Genomic DNA, 19,360 nt, shown 5'->3' with positions numbered 1-19,360 from the left:
GTGCTGAGTATCTGAGCCCGGATTTGATCCAGGTCATCCCGACACTACCATGTGTTTTTTCAAATGCCCTTCTTCTAGTCATTTAGAATTTTGGTGCCTCTGAGACCACAGTATCTTCATGGTTTGCATACATGTAGTATTCCTGGTGTTAATTGATGGTTTTGGCAGCAGAAAGCAGCACGGAATCATTCCAAGAATCCAATAAGGTCAACTCCAACTCCATGTCCATCTGAAATGCTTGACCAAGCTATTTTGAAGGACAAATAGATGGGCTTCCATTCTAGCTGCAAGCCATAATCAGGCTATATGAACTTGCTTTTTTCTGTGGTTAGTACCAGGCTAGTCTTTTTTTTAAAAAACATTCATTTTTAAAAGTCTGAGTTATTTGATTTCCAGATTCTCTCTAGCCCCTTTCCCACCCATTGAGAAGACAAGCAATATGATTCCCTGTATACCTGTGAAGTCATATAAAACATATTTCCATATTAAGGGCTGATCTTTTTTGAATGACTCTGGACCTTATTTTATTTTTTAAAAATTAATTTCTTTTTAATTTTCAACTTTTACTTCCATAAGATTTTGAGTTCTAAGTTTTCTCTCCCTCCCGCCCCAGCCCTTTCCCCCAAGAAAGTGTGCTGTCTGATATAGGCTCGACATATACATTTATATTAAACATTTTCACGTGAGTCATGTTATAAAGAAGAATTAGAACCAGTGGGAGGAACCATGAGACAGAGAGCACAGAGTCTGCTTCAATCTGCATCCAGACTCCATGGTTCTCTTTCTGGATGTGGATGGCATTTTCCATCATGAGGAATGACTGTGGATCTTAAGTGTGGGGGGGAGGCCAGGCAGCATTGTAGGGTTCGATGCAGCCAGCACAGTGTCGTCATAGATGGGAGCTTTGGGATAACGTCACTTACAGGAAGCTCCTCCTCCATTTAGACATGGCATAGCAGAGTCTCCATTGGCAGACTTCTTTGGTGAGCATGTCTCCATGTTTTATGCCTCATTGATAGAGAAATAAGTTATGTCTCTAAATCTTCCAGTGAGTTTTATATGATTAATCTCCACTCAGTGGCCAAAGCAGCCATTCCCCATTCAGTAGGCTCCAGTGATTGCAGTTACTTCTAGGAACAAGTATAAAAGCTTCTGTTTGGCCTTTAAAACCCTTCACAACTTGCCTGCTTCCTACCTTTCAGTCCTTCTTATACTTGATCTTTCTAGATGACTCAGCAGCACTGGCTCCCTTGCTCTTCCTCACAAGCCATATTCTTTCTTCCAGCTCTCAGTCTTCTCTCTGACTCCCCCTTAGCCTCAAATGTTCTCCCTGTCACCTCTCTCTCCTGGCTTCCCTCCCTTCTTCCAGAATGCAGTTCAAAACTCACGTATCATAAGAGGCCTTTCCTTTTCCTTTCTAAATGCTGGTGCCTTCCCTCCGGGACGATTTCCAGTTTATCCTGTGTATATCTTGTTTGTACATTGTTGTTTACATGTTTTCTCTTCCATTAGGCTGGGAGCTCCTCGTGGGCAAAGACTACGTGTGTCTTTCTTGACATCCCCAGTGTTCAGCTCGGTGCTCGACACATAGTAAGCACCTAGTAAATGCTTGTTGATTGATTGGCTAGTGCAGTGTCTCAGGCTCTTGGGCTTGGCGTGTTTTTATCAGTGACATGCTTAGATGAAGGCTTACTGCCGTGCTGATCAGATTTGCACATGGCACAAATCTGGGAAAGATGGTGAACACCTTGGATCCCAGAATGAGGAACCAGAAAGAATATTGAGAAAAAGCTAGTACAGTGAAAGTTCACATGGATAAATGAACCAGAAATGAACTTCACGAATACAAGAAGGTGGAGGCTCGACATCTGTTCATCCAAGAACAACTGAGCCAGTGAGTGGGCTGTTGGCTTAGTGTGAGTCAGCTCCGTGGTGAAGTAGGCACAAAAAGCTCAGGTTGTCACGGGCATTATTCTGCATGGACATTCATATGACCTGATGGATTCTGCTCTGGTGAGAACATCGCTAATGTATTGTGCTTAGTTCTGACTTCCACATTTCAGCAAGGCCATTGAGAAGCCAGAGAATATCCACACAGTGGAAGACAGGATTTTAAAAGGGGTTGGAGATTCCCTCCTGTGAGGATTGCTCAGAAGAGCTGAGGGTGTTTGGCTTGGAAAAGAAAAGACCAGGATCAGGTACATGATGGCTCTCTACCAATATTTCCAGAGTTGTAGTGAGTGTAGTGCAGAGATTTTGGGCTTGGGCTGCTTGCCCCTATGTGGCCAAGCTAGGAGGAAGAGCTAGGAGTTGCAAAGAGGCAAATTTAGACTTGATTGAAGGAAAAACTTAAGACAAAAACACTTTTCCAAAGTGACCTGGCCTGCCTTGATAAATACTGGCTTCCTTCTCATTGGAAGTCTAAAGCAAAGGCTGGATGACCGCTTGTTCTGTGTTGTAGAGATTTTTTTTTTGTTGTGGTTCAGATGTGGGTTGAAGTTGATGGTTTCTTATGCCTTTTGTACTTCTTGAGATTCAATGATTCTGTGAATCTTAATTTCTTATGTAAGAGTATTTTGATGTGAGTTTAGTTTTGTTGAATGATATATTACTTCTGTTTAGATGTCCTATCTTTTAAAAATTCCAAATTTTATTGATATCTTTTATTTTCATATTACTTTCATTTCCTAAATATCTCTTTCCTCTACCACATGTAGCAAATCATCCCTTATAACCAAAAAAGAAAGAAAATAAATTACTTTTACCCAAATTAATTAATACAGTGATTATGAGGATATTGGAAATATTCTGTTCCTGTAGCCCTCACCTCTTCAGTAGAGGGGCTTTTTTCATCTCTCCTTCAGGGACAGACCTTGTCATTATTATTAGATAGCATTCTGTTTTGTTTTTTGGCTTTCACTTTTTTCCTACTTATTTTAGTCATTATGTTTACTACTTTCCTGGTTCCTTTGCTATACTGTACAGCAGTTATTAAAAGTCTTTCTGTGTTTCTCTGAATTTTTCGTAGTCATCATTTTTTACAGTGCAGTAATATTTCATTACATTTATATTCCACAGTTTTTTAGCCATTCACTAATTGATGGTCTTTACATAGCCAGTATCATTTTGTGAAATAAATATTAGTCATTCTTCTCGTTATCCACTGTTCTCCAAACTCTGTTGCGAAGTAATAGCCTAGAGAGCCATCCTATATGTGACTTTAGAGTTCCTCAAGTTTTTAGTATAGACTTATGTATAGTCTGATTTAAATTCTGTTGTCATTGTTTAGTTGATTTTTTTCTACAAAATAATATCTATTATAATTTTGCACTGAGCTGCTAGTGACCAAATATTTATTTGACCTTAAAAAAACTCAAATTTTGAAAAAGGGAAAATTAAAAAATTAAATACAAGATTTTGTTTTCTTTTTTCTAAGGTGAAACATTTTCTTTTTAAATTATATTTTTATAGCACTTCACTTTCTAGATATGCCTATCATAGGCATTTTTAACTTTTATCTATGTCCCTTGGTTTATGAATGCTACACCTCATTGGGGGAATCTATGATAAATGATTGCCAATGAATAATTGCTAATTAGCTGTCATATGTACTCCTATTAACTTAGGATCCATACAAGACAGAAACCTGTGCTGTAAGTAGTCATCATCTAATTTTAACCCATAGTACCTACCAGGCACTCCAGGAAGCAGAAGGAAGGGAAAGGCAGAAACCAAGGGAAAGGCCAGAGGCAGCAGCATTCGTCTACTGCTATGGGCATAGTAGGTCCTCCTGAAATATTTGTGGAATGAATAAATGTAGGAATGGGTAGAGTGGGATTTACTTTCATCAAGTGGTAGGTAGCATGATGTGGTAGAAAGGTCACAAGGCTTGGGTTTTTAAGCTGTGGCCTTCTGCTAATTTCAGTGGTTTTGGACAAGTCCACTAACCTCTTTGTACCTCATTGTTCTCACCTGTAAGAGGAATGGTACTTGCACATCCCATCTCATAGGAGTATTGTGAGAGTTAAATGAGTTAATATATGTAAAACTGTTGTTGTTTTTTGTCCTTCATTCTTAAAGAGGACCATAATATCAGGAAGGTGATGCCACGCCATGCAAGGGAACTGGATTTAAGTGAGGGAGGGCTGTGTACAATCACCAGCCTTATTCTCTCCTCTGGAGCCATCCGGGCCCAGTGGCAAGATATAGATTAAGATGACTATTTGGCCCTGGATGTAAGACCATATGTAGATGTTAACATCATAATGCATTAGCGCCTGCTCAGATGTTAGTAACGGGGTGCCGTTTGGAAAGTGTCCTTGCACTAGCTGGTTGGTCCATTGCCATAGAATGACCTTGCATGATAGGGTGTAGTGACGATTGTCTTTATTAGGTGGGTGTATGGGGAACATAATAGAGATTGTAGAGCCCCAAGAAGACTTGGAGCTCTGTTTATCAAGTAAGTCTAACTTGGATTATTAGTGGGATGAAAGCCAATGCAGCATTGGTGATGTAGCCTCTGAAGTAACAGCCAGTGGCGGTGTATTTCCTTTAGGTTTACTATTGGTTTCTAACCCTTATATCTCATATTATACTTTATTTTTAAAGGGACAAAAGAAGAGCTGGAAGAACTGAACAAAGAAATCAAGAAAATCGCTAATAAAATTAGAGCCAAGTTAAAAGGTAAGTTTGAAAGTTTAACTGCTTTTTAGGTGAAAGTTCAGTACTGACTTTTTGGGAAAGTCTCTGCTTGAATTGTCAGTCCCCTTCTACTGTCCATTGTAAGGTCCTTGGACACCTGAACACTGTGAAGAACTGAGTGTGAGGAGCCTAAACATCATGGATTCTCACCATTTATGCAGGTCACCACCTTTTGTTAAACAGTAGCAATCACCAAGTTATGTTACTTTGAGCATGTGGCTATGTGCTAATCTTTCATAATCTCATGTTTTATTTTCTGACACTGTTTTTACTAACTTTCTGTTATTTCAAGCTCAACAAAATTTGTGATTATATATATACATGGATGTATAAATATGTGCACACATGTATATTATATACAGTCAGTGACCCTTTAAAAATATTTTATTTTTTCCCCAATTACACGTAAAAGCAATTTTAAACATATTTTTTTTAATTTTGAATTCAAAATTCTTTCTCTTCCTCTTTCCCCTCTCCCCTCCCTGAAACATCAGGCAAATTTGATATAGATTATGCATGTTCAGTTATGCAAAACATTTCAATATTAATCATATTGTGAAAGGAAACACAGACCCAAAAAACCCCCAATAAAAATAAAGAAAAATTTTAAAAAGTATGCTTTGATCTGCATTTAGACTCCATCATTTCTTTCTTTGGAGATGGAGAACAAATTTTCATCAAAAATCCTTCGAGGGGCGGCTAGGTGGCACAGTGAATAGAGCGCCGACCCTGGAGTCAGGAGGACCTGAGTTCAAATCCGGCCTTAGACACTTAACACAAAAACTATCCGTGTGACCTTGGGCAAGTCACTTAACCCCAATTGCCCTTCAAAAAAAAGGGCAAAAAAAATCCTTCGAAATTATCTTGAATCATTGTATTGCTGAGAATAGATAAGACATTCACAGTTGATCATCATACAGTACTGTTGTTACTGTACATAATGTTCTGGTTCTGCTCACTTTGCATCACTTCATATAAATTTTTCCAAGTTTTACTGAAATCATCCCATTTGTCATTTCTTAAAGTATCATGTACCACAACTTGTTCAACCTTTCTCCAGTTGATGGGCATGCCCTCAGTTTATAATTCTTTGCCACCACTAAAAAGCTGCTTTTTATTATAAATATTTTTGTATATATAAATCTTTCTTTCTTCTTTGATATTTTTGGAATACTGACCCAGTAGGGGCATGGGAGGGACCAAGAATACATTTTTCTTTGGATATAGTTCTAAACTGCCCTCCAGAATGGTTGAATCAGTATATATTAGTGCCTCAGTTTTCCCACATCCCATTCAACATTTGTCACTTTCCTTTTCTGTCATATTAGTCAATCTGATAGGTTTTGGGCACTGCTTTAGAGTTGTTTTAATTTGCATTTTTCTAATCAGTAATGATTTGGAGCATTTTTTTCATGTGACTATAGGCAGCTTTTATTACTTTACCTGTTCAAATACTTTGACCATTTATCAATTGGACAATGAATCTTATTTTAATTTTTAAATTTAAATTTATTTATTTTCTTTTAGTTTACAACATTCAGTTCCACAATCCCTTGAGTTTCGAATTTTCTCCCCCTCTCTCCCCTCCCCCCCTTCCTCATGGCAGCATGTAATCAAATATAGGTTCAACAAATACTTTCATACTGAATATTAGTCAGGGTTGTAAAGAAGGATTATAACCAATAGGGTGAACAATGAGAAAGAAGGGACAAAACAAAACACAGAAGAGAGAGCAGGTAGTTTGCTTCAATTTGCTTTCAGACTCTGTAGTTCTTTCTCTGGATGTGGATATCCCTGTTCATCAGGAGTCTTTTGGAGTTATCTTCTGACCTTGTATTGCTGAGAGGAGCCCATTCCATCAAAGTTAGTATTCACAATACGATATGTCTGTAACTGTGTACAACGTTCTCCTGGATGTATCTTATTTTTATAAATTTGACTCACATCTCTATATATTTGAAAAACTTATCAGAGAAACTTGCTATAAAAAGTTTTTCACAGTTCTGATTACTGTGTACTCCCTCTATCTTATTTCCTCCTCTTTATCCTACTCTCTCCTTTCACCCTGTTCATCCTCAGAAGTGTTTTGCTTCCGAGTCTTATCTCCTTCAGTCCTCCCTTCCTCCTCTCCTTTTCTCCTACCCACTTCCCATCCTACTTTCCTATAGGGTAATATAGGTTTCACTACCCAACTGAGTATGTATGTTATTCCTTCTTTGAGCCAATTCTGATAAGATAAGGTTCAAGGGCTCCTGTCCACCTTCCTGATCTTCCCTTCTACTATAAAAGATGTTTTTATGCCTCTTTTTTTGTGAGATAATTTACCTCTTTTTACCTCCCCCTTTCCCACCCCTTAATTTTATGTTTTTAGATGTCATCTCATCATCTTCAACTCACACCCATGCCCTCTATCTATGTATCCTCCCTCTAACTTACTTAATAATGAAAAAGTTCTTAGGAGTTACAAGTATAATATTCACATGTAGGAATGTAAACAGTTTAACCTTATTGAATCCCTTGTGATTTTTCTTTCCTGTTTACATTTTTATGCTTCTTTTGAGTATTGTATTTGAAAGTCTTATTTTCTATTCATCTCTGGTCTTTTCATCAGGAATATTTGAAAGTCCTCTATTTCATTGACTAGCCATATTTCCCCCTGAAGGATTATACTCAGTTTTGCTGGGCAGGTGATTCTTGATTGTAATCATAGTTCCTTTACCTTCTAGAACATTATATTCCAAGCCCTCCAGTTTTTTAATGTAGAAGCTGCTAAATCTGGTGTTATTTTGACTGTAGTTCCATGATATTTGGATTGTTTCTTTCTGGTTGCTTGCAATATATCCTCTTTGACCTGGGTGCTTTTGAATTTGTCTCTGCCATTCCTGGGATTTTTCTTTTTGAGATTTTTTTCAGAAGGTTGTTGGTAGATTCTTTCCATTTCTATTTTGCCCTCTGGTTCTAGAATATCAGGGCAGTTTTCCATGACAGTTTCTTGAAAGATGATGTCTAGGCTCTTTTTCTGATAATGGCTCTTTAGATAGTCCAGTAATTCTTATGTTACCTCTCCTGAATCTGTTTTCCAGGTCAGTTGTTTTTACAGTGAGAAACTTCACATTTTCTTCTAGTTTTTCATTCTTTTGATTTTGTTTCATTGTTTCTTAGTATCTCATGATATCATTAGCTTCCACTTGCCCAGTTATAATTTTTAAGGAATTGTTTACTTCAGTGAACTTTTGTAAGTTCTTTTTCATCTAGCCAATTCTGCTTTTTTAGGGAGTTCTCTTCAGTAGATTTTTGTGCTGCTTTTACCATTTGTCCTATTCTGGTTTTTTAAGGTATTTTTTTTTCTGTACTCTTTTTGTGCTTCCTTTTTCAAGCTGTTGACTCTTTTTTCGTTATTTTTTTGTATCACTCATTTCTTCACCCAGTTTTTCCCCTATCTCTCTTATTTGATTTTTAAAATCCTTTTTGATTGGGGCAGCTAGGTGGCACAGTGAATAGAGCACCGGCCCTGGAGTTAGGAGGACCTGAGTTTGGATCCAGCCTCAGATATCTAACATAACACTTACTAGCTGTGTGACCTTGGGCAAGTCACTGAACCCCAATTGCCCTGCCTTCCCTCTCCAAAAAAAAAAGTTAAAGTTCTTTTTGATCTCTTCTAGGAATTCTTTTTGGGCCTGAGACCAGTTCACATCTTTCACTGAGACTTAGATATAGTAGTTTTGACTGTTGTCTGTATCTGAGTTTCTGTTTTGATCTTCCTTCCCTGTAACCATAGTAACTTTCTATGATTAGATTCTTTTTTTTTTTGTTTGTTCTTTTTTCCAGACCAACTTTTAACTTTATATTAAAATTGGGCTCTGCTTTTGGAGTGGATGGGATGCTGTTCATTTCAGGGTTTTATGTAGCTTTTTTCAGAGATAGTTCTGAAGGCCGGTAAGTTTTCAATTCTTCCAAGGTAGCATGTCTAAGGAGAGGTGTGTTTACTACTCTTCTGGCCTGTGCTGGGGTCCGTAAGTGAACACACGCACTCTTTTTCACTCTAGATCTGGGACCAGGGTCCCTGCTTCCCTGTGGCCACAAAGTCTAGTGTGTTGGTGCCCCTTATCACCCTGGGACCATGACCTATCCAGGACTGTGGTCTGGAGCCTCATATGGGCAATACAAAAGAGTCTCTACCAGGAAAGGAACCGCTGTGATATTCTTCTGGCCAGTTGTCCAGCCCCCTTATCATCTGTGAGCTAAGAGCTCCAGAAGCTACTACTACTGCTGCTGATTTAATTTCCCTAAAGTATGCTGCTGGCCTATATTCTATTCTGGCCTATATTCTACTCCCACCAATATGAAACAGATCTTTCTTGCTGACCTTTTAATTTGTCATGGGCTGGGAAATTGTTTCACCCCATGTTTTTGTAGGTTCTGCCTCTCCAGAATTTGTTCTAAGACATTATTTTAAAGTTACTTGGAGGGGAATTTGGGAGAGCTCAGGCGAGTTCCTGCCTTTTCTCCACCATCTTGTTTCTGCCACTCCAGTGACGTTTTGTTAAGAAGAAAAAGGAAAAGTCTAGACTGGGCATTTTAAAAGCTTCAGCATGATGTGGCATTTTATGGTGTATAATACTTAACTTTGGTAGAAGTAGTTTTTGAGGTGTTTGCTTTCTGTGTGTGAGTTAAAATAGAGATTCCTTTGTGACCATGGCAAAAAGGTCTCTTAAAAATTAACGTCTTTTTCTACTAAAACTTTCGATTTAGTTAAGAGTAATCTCTTAACTTATTTTAAATCTCTCTTTAGTAATTTATCAACTTAGTTTAATTTGGGGGAGGAGATGAGAAAGAAATAGATCCCATGCAAGAAAGCAAGCAATCTGAGGTCATCATTGAGTGATTCATTTGAAACAAAAAAGGTGAAAGCTGTCCTGTTTGTTCTCAGCTATTGAACAAAGTTTTGATCAAGACGAGAATGCCAACCGAACGTCAGTGGATCTTCGGATACGAAAAACACAGGTTTGACCATCAGCTTCATTTGATGGAAATAAAAGCTCAGAGTCATTCCTCTCCGATTGCATGTTTATTTTTACATGGTCTCTGTTTTCAGAGTAGGGATTGTAATATGCACAGAATTATTAAGTTAGCTAGTTATTAAGTAGAGCTATTAGAATCAGGAAGACCTAAGTTCAAATCTGGCCTTAGGTACTTGCAAGCTGTGACCCTGGACAAGTCACTTAATCCTGTTTGCCTCAGTTTCCTCATCTGTAAAATGAACTGGAAAAGAAAATGGCAAACCATCCCAGTATTTTTGCCAAGAAAACCCAAAATGGGGTCATGAAGAGTCAGGTATGACTGAAACAAATGAACAACCCCAAGAAATACCTAGCACTCACAAGGTGTACAAGGCACTGGAGTATGTGTAGTACGAGCTGGAGTGTAAATAAATACACTTGGGGCAGCTAGGTGGCGCAGTGAGTAAAGCGTGGGCCCCAGAGTCGGGAGGACCTGCGTTCAGTTCTGGCCTCAGACACAAAAACACTAGCCGTGTAATCTTGGGCAAGTTACTAAACCCCAATTGCCCTCCAAAAGGCAATGGATGAATGAATGAATAAACAAATAAATGAATACACTTAACATGTGTATTTCTGCATTTGGAGGAATAGTGTAGTACATTGGTTTGCTAAAATTAATCTTCTTAATGGGGAAGAAAAATGTAACATTTTGATCAGTTTTATCCCTGTTTGCAGCATTCTGTTCTGTCTCGGAAATTTGTGGACGTTATGACTGAGTATAATGAAACACAGACTTTGTTTCGGGAACGAAGCAAAGGACGGATACAACGTCAACTAGAAATAAGTGAGTAAATAACATGGTCATGTTGACTGCAATCTCATCAGCTGTGTGACCATGGAGAAGTGTCTTAACTTCTTTGAGCTTCAGTTTGCTTATCTGTTAAATTGGGATAATAATACTTGCACTACCTACCTCACAAGATTGTTGTGAGAAAAGTGCTTTAAAAGCGTGAGTCATTATTGTTGTTGTTGTGGTGAGAAATACGTCATTTTTGAAGTGCAACACTCTAATTGAAGTGTTTTAAATTATGCTAATATCTTCTTAGCTGGAAAAACTACCACTGATGAGGAACTAGAAGAAATGTTGGAAAGTGGGAATCCTTCTATTTTCACTTCAGATGTAAGCATGCAAATGTCACTAGGACTGGATATGCATTTTATTTTTTAAAAAATATTGCAAACCAACCATATGTTCATTAGCATTTTTTTCTTGTTTCTCCATTCCAAAGATTATATCAGATTCTCAAGTTACTAGGCAAGCTCTCAATGAAATTGAGTCACGTCACAAAGATATTATGAAATTGGAGTCCAGTATACGAGAGCTACACGAAATGTTTATGGATATGGCTATGTTTGTTGAGACTCAGGTAACTAAATTGACTTGAATTAACTTCTTTAAAAGGAAATTTTCCTCTCATGCCTGTGATTTTATGTTTGATTGTATAATAGCTTATAGTATGCCTGTATTTTCTGTTCTGTCAGAGTAAGAGGAGGCTCCCCTTCACTGGACCCCATTAGTCAAGCAGAGGGGTGGATCTCCACTTATCCAGGGATGCTGAGATGGGACCCCTCGTTTTTTTTCTTTTTGGAGGGGGCAGGGCGATTGGGGTTAAGTGACTTGCCCAAGGTCACACTGCTGGTGAGTGTTAAGTGTCTGAGGCTGAATTTTAACTCAGATCCTCCTGACTCCAGGGCCGGTGCTTTATTCACTGTGCCATGTAACCTCCCCAAGGGGGCCCCTTGTTCTTGTGTGGGTTACATCAGGTGGCTTCTGAGGTCCCTTCCAGCATGGAGATTTTGTAAATAGTATTTCAGTTTCTCTAAATGATGAATGAAAATATAAAGTATAAGGCTAGGTGTGGGCCCCACAGGTCAGACTGTGTAACCCTGAATAGATTTTGCTCTTGATTTTTTGTAGCCTCGAAGGGTCTTGATTTAGCTTAACATGAATTCATTGGACCCATTAAAGATGAATATCTGCCCTTTCCCTCCCTCCCTCCACACCAAATACAATAATAGACTATTCACCTATAAATGAATTCTTAAGAAACCTATTTCCAATCTTCACTTTTCCTTTTGGCAAAAATTTGGGTAAATTGTTCTTTCTTGTTTGCTTCTGCCAGAATAGTTCTTTAGGATTAAAGGTATAGAGGCAGTGAGACACTCATCACCGTTATTCTTGCCCTGAGAAGTTCTCATTGGAACTTAATTTAAATTTAGGTCCCTTTATATTTCTGGTAATTTGTGGAGGAGGGGGTTCATGACAAGGGTTCACGTCATCCAGACTTCCATGACCTTTTCAATATAACATCTTTATTTTAAATAACAGACCATAAAGTTGATGGTGGGAAATTGGCATGTGCTCGCAGCATTTTTGCCAAAAAAAGTTGACAACTGTGGTGTGTGTGTGTGTGTATGCATGTTTGGGGGAAGGATTATTTCATTTCCCTCCCCCCTCCCTATTTTGTATAGTGTCCACTAATAATACCAAAAATGGATAGATTAACAGGCAGTATTCATCATTTCCTGACTCCTGAATTATCCCAAAGGAAACAAATTAGATAGGTCAGAATTATTAGAGCATACTTGTATTTGTTGAGTTACTCTTTTTTTATACAGATCTACAGAAAGAATTTCTTTCATTGGGCTTCATTAGAAAAATCTTAGCACTTTACAGATTTGTCTTGTCAATTTACTTTTAGAAATCATTAGTATGATTTTTCCTATTGGGCACACTTGGGAATAGTAGTTGAATCTAGTTCAGTCTATGCTGGGAAATTTAAATCTGTGAATGAATGAGTTTCTTGTGCATCATTCTTCAATGCTTTGCTATTCACTGCTGCAGATTATGTCTGCGAATGGACAGAAACCAGGTAACGTATTTTCTCCCCTAACATTTCACCACATTTCTTTGTTTAAAAATTTGCTCATTAGTCCAGCCAGTTTAGTGTCAATGTATAAGCTATGTTTAGTATAGTTACATTTTGAAAAGTAATGAAAATTTTATACTCATTTGAAAAAATGTCATTCTCTGTGTGTATATATGTATGTTTTTAGAGTATGTTTGTGCATGTAGTAAGATATTTAACCCAAAGCTAGCTTCCTTTCCATCTTTATGTTCATGCTTGAATTTTTTTTACTATTTCCATGTTTAGAAAAACTCATATGCCTTTAATTATCCTCATTGAAACTTCATCTATCTTATCTTTAATTTTAAAAATTGGAATGGAATTTTAAACCATTGTTTTTGACCAACAGTAGAATAGATTTTGCCTTCTTCCTGAGTAAATTAAAACTTTCAGGCATCCCATTCATAAGGTGCCTTCTCATCTCAAAGTCACTATTGATGTGATGTGACTGCTCTTGGGTATACATCTGGAAGTTCATTTCTTCTAAAATTAAAATTTATTTTTAGGGTGAAATGATCAACAACATAGAAAAGAATGTGATGAATGCTTCAGACTACGTAGAGCATGCTAAAGAGGAAACTAAAAAAGCTGTTAAATACCAGAGCAAAGCCAGAAGGGTAAGCTTCTGTGGTAGAGCTGCTAAAAGCGGACATTTAATAATATGCTACAAACCAGTCTGTGCTCCTAGCACACTAATGCCATTTTGCTAGAAAGTTTATTGAAGAAATAAAGTTGGGTGCCTGTTCTACTCAAGGGTAAAACATAATGCATTTATTGGATATATTGACATTATTTTTGTTAAGAAGCATAGGAGTTTATTAGGTAAAATTCTGATGAATCTGTACTTGTTTTTGCTGCCCAAAATAAGTGCAGACCCTTTGCAAATAAACATAGGTAGATGTTTCACTTTTCACATGCTAGACTGAAGTGACTATTTTAAAGTAGAAAAAATTTTTTGCATTTATTATGTCAGTCTTTGTAAGAACTAATGTGAAATGATACAGTATCAGATAAGAATAAAATGTTTCCTTTAAAATATTTTCTCATTAATTTTTTGATTTAATAGTTTGTTATATATTTTATTTGTTGCTGTTCCCTTGATTTTTGGATTATTTGACCTTAATGAACTTAGCACAGATTCTACCCAGGAAGTTTCTGCATTGCTGGAAATCTAGTTATTTCACTATTAATAAGAGTTAAAGGGCCCTTCAGAATTTTTTTTTTTGCTTAAAAGATTGATATGGCACATGTATCACTGATTGAATTTACAACTGGACACTCATTACACAACATTGTCTCAGTGTAACAGAGGAGTACAGTGGCACTGATAATCTAAGGCATTCTATGATAATGCAGAAATGACACGTGTCTCTGGAATGCATGTTCATATTCGTATTGGATTGTAGATGTGTTTGGGAATTAATTATTGGTGCTGAATAGTGAAGAGCTGACTAAGGTGCTGGAAAGCCTTCTATATTCTGTCTTGTTCCCTCGTTTAACTTCTAAGTGATGCTGGAGACAGACAGACTAGCATAAAACGTCATCTTCAGGACAGTCATTCTCCGAGCACCATCTGAGCTCACTGTCACCCCATTGCCCTTCAGACAATGCCTGGAAGGGGGGGGGTAACTTTGAACGAAAATGTCTTTCTTGGTGATAGATTCCCCTGGTGGTTCGGTGGTGGTATCAGAGTGAGAAAAGGCAGAAATAATGATATTGTCACCAGGTACTTAAGCAGAGGAATCAGTAGTACTAGAAAGAAGTTAAAAGCAAGAAAATGTTCATAATTGACGATTGATTTTGTATTGATTTTTAAGGAAAATCTAAGCCCTTTAGCTTTACCCTGGCTTGTCTTCCCTTCCTGCCCTGGGTTGTGGGCAGGAGAATCCAAGGGGTTCTTTAATTAGTTGTAGGAGTAGCAAGTTAACAGTGAGAACGGTCCTGAATTGCTCAGCATGGTCTGGATAGAGCACATTGACTGGGTTTTCATTTTTTAATTGGTCAGGTAAACACAGCCTTATTCATTGGGATCGCTGCTCCTCCCGGCTGCTGGGATACCCGTTGTTGTGCGTTGATTCCACGAATGCTGAGGCAGCTGGACCTGCTGGCTAACGCCTAGAGCTCCAGACAGCTTCTCATTAGCTTCTTAGACTCACTGTTGGTCCTTCTCTAAAATTGGGTGTTGCATTCACAGGCATCCTGTTTAAATTGCAGCATTGCTACTGCAATCCAGTGGAGCTTTGTGTGACCCATACTATATCAGATAGCATTAGCGGTGTGATTGGCTCACACAGTGACCTGGCAGGTAGCGTTGAAGCGTTTAGCCAGTGTTCAGAGATGTGCTCTGTAACGTTAGGCCATTAGAGCCAGATTAAAAGAAGTATAATGTTCCCATAGAGCTTAAGATCACTGCTTACTGTCATCTGCCAGTGGGGTTTGGTCATTGAGGATGCCCCCTCCCTGCTGTGGCTCACCTTCCGCCTATGCCACTGAGTGTCAGGGCCAATCTTCTCTGCCAGGAGGAATCAGCCGTCAAATGGGTGAGGGCAAGAGACTCCAGCCTGTGCAGCTGCAGGCTTCCTTTACTAAGCATTGCTTTTTGTTGAGGTCTTTACAGGTTTAAGGTCGTTATCTTATTTGTGGATAGTGCATCTTTGTAATGGACAAGTTTTGTGGATTTTGTAAATGCTTCATTTATTATACTGCCTGTAAGGAACAAGTCCTCAGCACATCAATTATTCATTCATTTCCTTTTATTAGCAGTAACACAACATCCTACAGCACTTGTGTCATACATGCCCTTTGAGAATCACTGCCCTGCACCTTAGTAGGTACTTCTCCAAGAAGTACTCTAGCCCATCTGCTGAGGAGCCTCTACAAGCTTAGCCCAGCTGCTCTTGGGGCCAGGAGGACAGTGCCAGCTCTGGGTCGACACTCAAAGCCTTCCCAGCTTGGTCCCACCCTACCCAGTGCCAGCTCTGGGTCCACACTCAAAGCCTTCCCAGCTTTGGGCCCACCCCAGCCAGTGCAGCTCTGGGTCCACACTCAAAGCCTTCCCAGTTTGGGCTCTCCCTACCTATGTGGATATCTACTTTACAAACACAGCCTTTAAGAAATTAGAGTTACTATCAAGCTGCCATGAGTTATCAGAGGACTTTAATGTATCTATCAAATATATAGCCTGGATCTCAGGATAATAGGGATTTAGCGATATTCATAATTGTGGGGCCATTTCTGTGCCTGATGGTCTCACTGTAGCAAATTAATGATAACTTTTTTTGAATTGAGAATTAGGTCAAACAGGGTTAAGGAAGTCATTACGCAGAATTTGAATTGACTTATGTTAGGCCATTGGGTTGTATTAAAATGCAGAAGGGGTCTTAATCCTGAGGCTGAAAATTAATTGTGATATAATCAGCTTACTTTTTTTTGACAGAAAAAGTGGATAATTGTTGCTGTCGCGCTGGCGCTGGCTGCCCTACTTGCCCTAATTATTGGTTTATCAGTTGGCAAATGATGATGTGTGGATAACTGCAGCATGCTTGCCTCTCTGCCATTGCGGCAGTAAGTAACTAATTGACTAACTTTGTTTTTGGTACTTTTTCACTTTCCTATTTTGCCGCAGTAGTGATGATCTCATTGTAGTTCCCCTTTAAAAGTAATGAAAGCCTGGCTGGTGGCTGCCGCCTCACCTATTCCTTTCTAATGCATGGTGCGAATGCTGTCCCCTATGGGTAATTTTTTCTGTCTTTCAGAAATCTGTGCCTCCAAAGTAGTGCATTTGGTCCCAATAATTCACTTTCTAATGAAAGTCATTTTATTAAATGGAATTTTATTATTTTTTTTAAAGGAAGGCTCTTCTGGAGTTTTGCCCCCAAAGCACCTACTTCAATATGATAATAGTAACATTTTTACCATCTATAGTATATTTAGGTCTATATGTAGGTTCTATATTTAGGTGCCTTTAAATCTGGAATATCTTTCATCTTTTTTACACATGAATGTATTTCATTACTTTTTTTGTTGTTAAGGGGTTTCAGTCATGTCCAACTCTTACATGACCCCATTTGGGGTTTTCTTGGGAAAGATACTATAGTGGTTTGCCATTTCCCACTCTAGCTCATTTTATAGATGAGGAAACTGAGGCAAACAGGGTTAAGTGACTTGCCCAGGGTCACACAGCTAATAAATGTCTGAGACCAGATTTGAACTCAGAAAGATGAGTCCTCCTGACTCCAGGCCTGGCACTCTTTTCACTGTGCCAGTTAGCTGCTCTGTTTCATTACGTCCTTTAAGAAAATCATAAATATTAAAAAAATATTTAGAACAATACAAAATTTTATTCAGTAGAGGTAAATGGAGGTAATGTTTTAAAGATATTCTAATAATACTAGTTCGTCATTTTAATTCTTTTCTAAAATAATTTTTTTTTTAGTTTTCAGCATTCATTTCCACAAGATTTTGAGTTACAAATTTTCTCCCTGTCTCTTCCCTACCCCCCACCCCAAGATAGCCAGCCTACTGAATACCCCTTTCCCCAGTCTTTTCTCTCTTATGTCCTCCCCATCCCCCCCTTACTTTCTTGTAGGGCAAGATGGATTTCTATACCCCATTGCCTGTATATCTTATTTCCCAGTTGCATGTAAAAAACAATTTTTAACATTTGTTTTTAAAACTTTCCCCTCCTCACCCACCCCAACTGGGAAGATAAGCAATTCAATATAGGTTGTACATGTGTAGTTACTCAAAGCATTTCCATAGTAGTTATATTGTGAAAGACTAACTGTATTTTCCTCCATCCTTTCTCGCCCCCATTTATTCTACTTTCTCCTTTGACCCTGTACCTTTTCAAAAGTGTTTGCTTCTGACTACCCTCTCTCCCAAACTGCCCTCCCTTCTATCATGCTACCCTTTTATCCCCTTCCCCTACTTTCCTTTAGGTTAAAATACCAATTGAGTATGTATCAACATTTTAATTCTTATAGAAGACAGCAGTTGCAAACCAATTTCTAGTAAGGTTTTACTAACTTCATCATAACTCAAAGAAATAATGTGATGGAATACAAGGTAAATTTCACCTCATTCTTTCATTGCAGGGCAGTTTTTCTGTCCAACCATGATCATTAGAATGGACTTTCATGTGAGAAGTGAAATAAATGATCTTAGAGTTTGCATCTGAAATGAGTAATTTTCCTTTCTTAAGATGTGCCCTTCGTGTGATATATTCTAGTGGCAAAACTCTCCTCATTGTTTTAGCAGCAGGCTAATGCAGTGCTGGCAGCAGGTCCCATTTCTGGTTTTGTTGGAATTTGTAAGAATACTTTTAGTGCACTTATTCAGAATTTCTTGACACTTGATCCGTACAGTTATAGGACATCCTGGCCAAAGCACAGGTGTAGAGTCCATGGAATCTGTGTTTGAATCCCAGCTCTATCACTGGCTGCCCCCAGTGTCACCTCCAGCATTTCAGTTTATCTCCCCGAGTCCTGGATGCTTCATTTATTCAATGAAACTGGGTTAAGGTAGATGACCTCTAGTCTTTTCTCCCCTTAATAAATCCTTTGATCCATGAGAACTCTAGGGAAAGAGTTCCATGTTAATAAGGGAATCCTTGTGTTCTGTTGTTTTTCTCCAAAGGAGTTTTCCTAAAATGTGATATCTCAAAAGAGTTTCTCAGTTTGTGGTCTATGCCAGCTGTTCTCAAAGTGTGGTCTGGAGACCCCTGTACTCATAGACCCTGCATCTATGAGGTCAAAACTATTATTATAATGTTGCTAAGATACTTTACTTTCTAGTGTAGTAAATACCAATAGTTGTGACTCACATAAACAAAAGCTCTTTGCGGGGTCCTTGGTAATTTTTAAGAATGTAAAAGGGTTAGGGCAGCTAGGTGGTACAGTCAGGAGGACCTGAGTTCAAATCCGGCCTCAGACATGTAACACTTGCTGTGTGACCTTGGGCAAGTCACTTAACCCCAATTATTGCCCGGCCTTCCCCCCTCCAAAAAGCAAAAAAAAAAAAAAAGAATGTAAAGGAGTCTTGAGACTAAAACAATTGATAAGTCCTGGCCCATATTCATAAAATAGTTAATTAAGTATTAACTACATTTTCAAGATCAAGGCAGCATTTCCTAACCAGTGTAGAATTAATCCTAAGAACCACCCACATTTGTGTAAAACATCTATAGTTGGTCAGCATTTAGTTTTAAAGAGTGTTGTTTCAGAAGTTAAACTCTTAACCCTGGCCAGATGTTTCACCAGAGCAAGAAAGCATGGATGAATAAGTATACTTCTAACAAAAATACTGTAAAAACACCAAATACATCTCACGTTTGTTTGTGAAGAACAGAAGAAATTTGTCTTTTTACAAAATTATTTAGACTTGATACAAAGTGAAATGTAAATCTCTAGGCACAAAGGTTAAGCCCAAGTATTACTCTTGGAGCTGTAAGCAGAGGATGAGAACAGAATTTTTGTCAGATGCATTCACAGTGCCTGAGTGCTATTGGAGAGATTCACAAGTCACTCAGAAGAGCACCTCCTGTTCTGATCTGCCTTGTCCTTCTCGTAGAGCAGGGCTTCTTCAGCTTTTTCCACTCACTACCCCTTTTTGCATTTTGGCAGCCTTCACTGATGTTGCATGGCCTGAAGGTATGTGCAGTGCAAAGTGCCCATGCTGTGTGTTCAGAGC

The 19,360-nt window shown here is 38.4% G+C and overlaps 1 protein-coding gene across 2 annotated transcripts in view; it reads left to right on the top strand.

The window, feature by feature from the left end:
- LOC138166865 (syntaxin-2-like) overlaps positions 1-19,360 on the top strand; it is a 51,783-nt gene that overhangs the window by 28,503 nt on the left and 3,920 nt on the right. Inside the window, exons 4-10 of one of the 2 annotated variants that reach the window (XM_069095729.1) lie at positions 4,609-4,683; positions 9,632-9,705; positions 10,437-10,545; positions 10,808-10,881; positions 10,991-11,128; positions 13,177-13,287; positions 16,107-16,234. In XM_069095729.1, coding sequence (XP_068951830.1) covers positions 4,609-4,683; positions 9,632-9,705; positions 10,437-10,545; positions 10,808-10,881; positions 10,991-11,128; positions 13,177-13,287; positions 16,107-16,187 — 662 coding nt within the window. In that variant the 3' untranslated portion in view covers positions 16,188-16,234. The remainder of the gene's footprint in view (positions 1-4,608; positions 4,684-9,631; positions 9,706-10,436; positions 10,546-10,807; positions 10,882-10,990; positions 11,129-13,176; positions 13,288-16,106; positions 16,235-19,360) is intronic. The other variant, XM_069096478.1, reaches the window with a different exon arrangement.

The sequence above is a fragment of the Petaurus breviceps genome, unplaced genomic scaffold (assembly GCF_028583685.1).
Source record: "Petaurus breviceps papuanus isolate PSGF00001 unplaced genomic scaffold, PetGlider_PUasm1.0 100, whole genome shotgun sequence".
NCBI lineage: Eukaryota > Metazoa > Chordata > Mammalia > Diprotodontia > Petauridae > Petaurus > Petaurus breviceps.
This window is presented reverse-complemented; position numbering and strand designations above follow the sequence as displayed.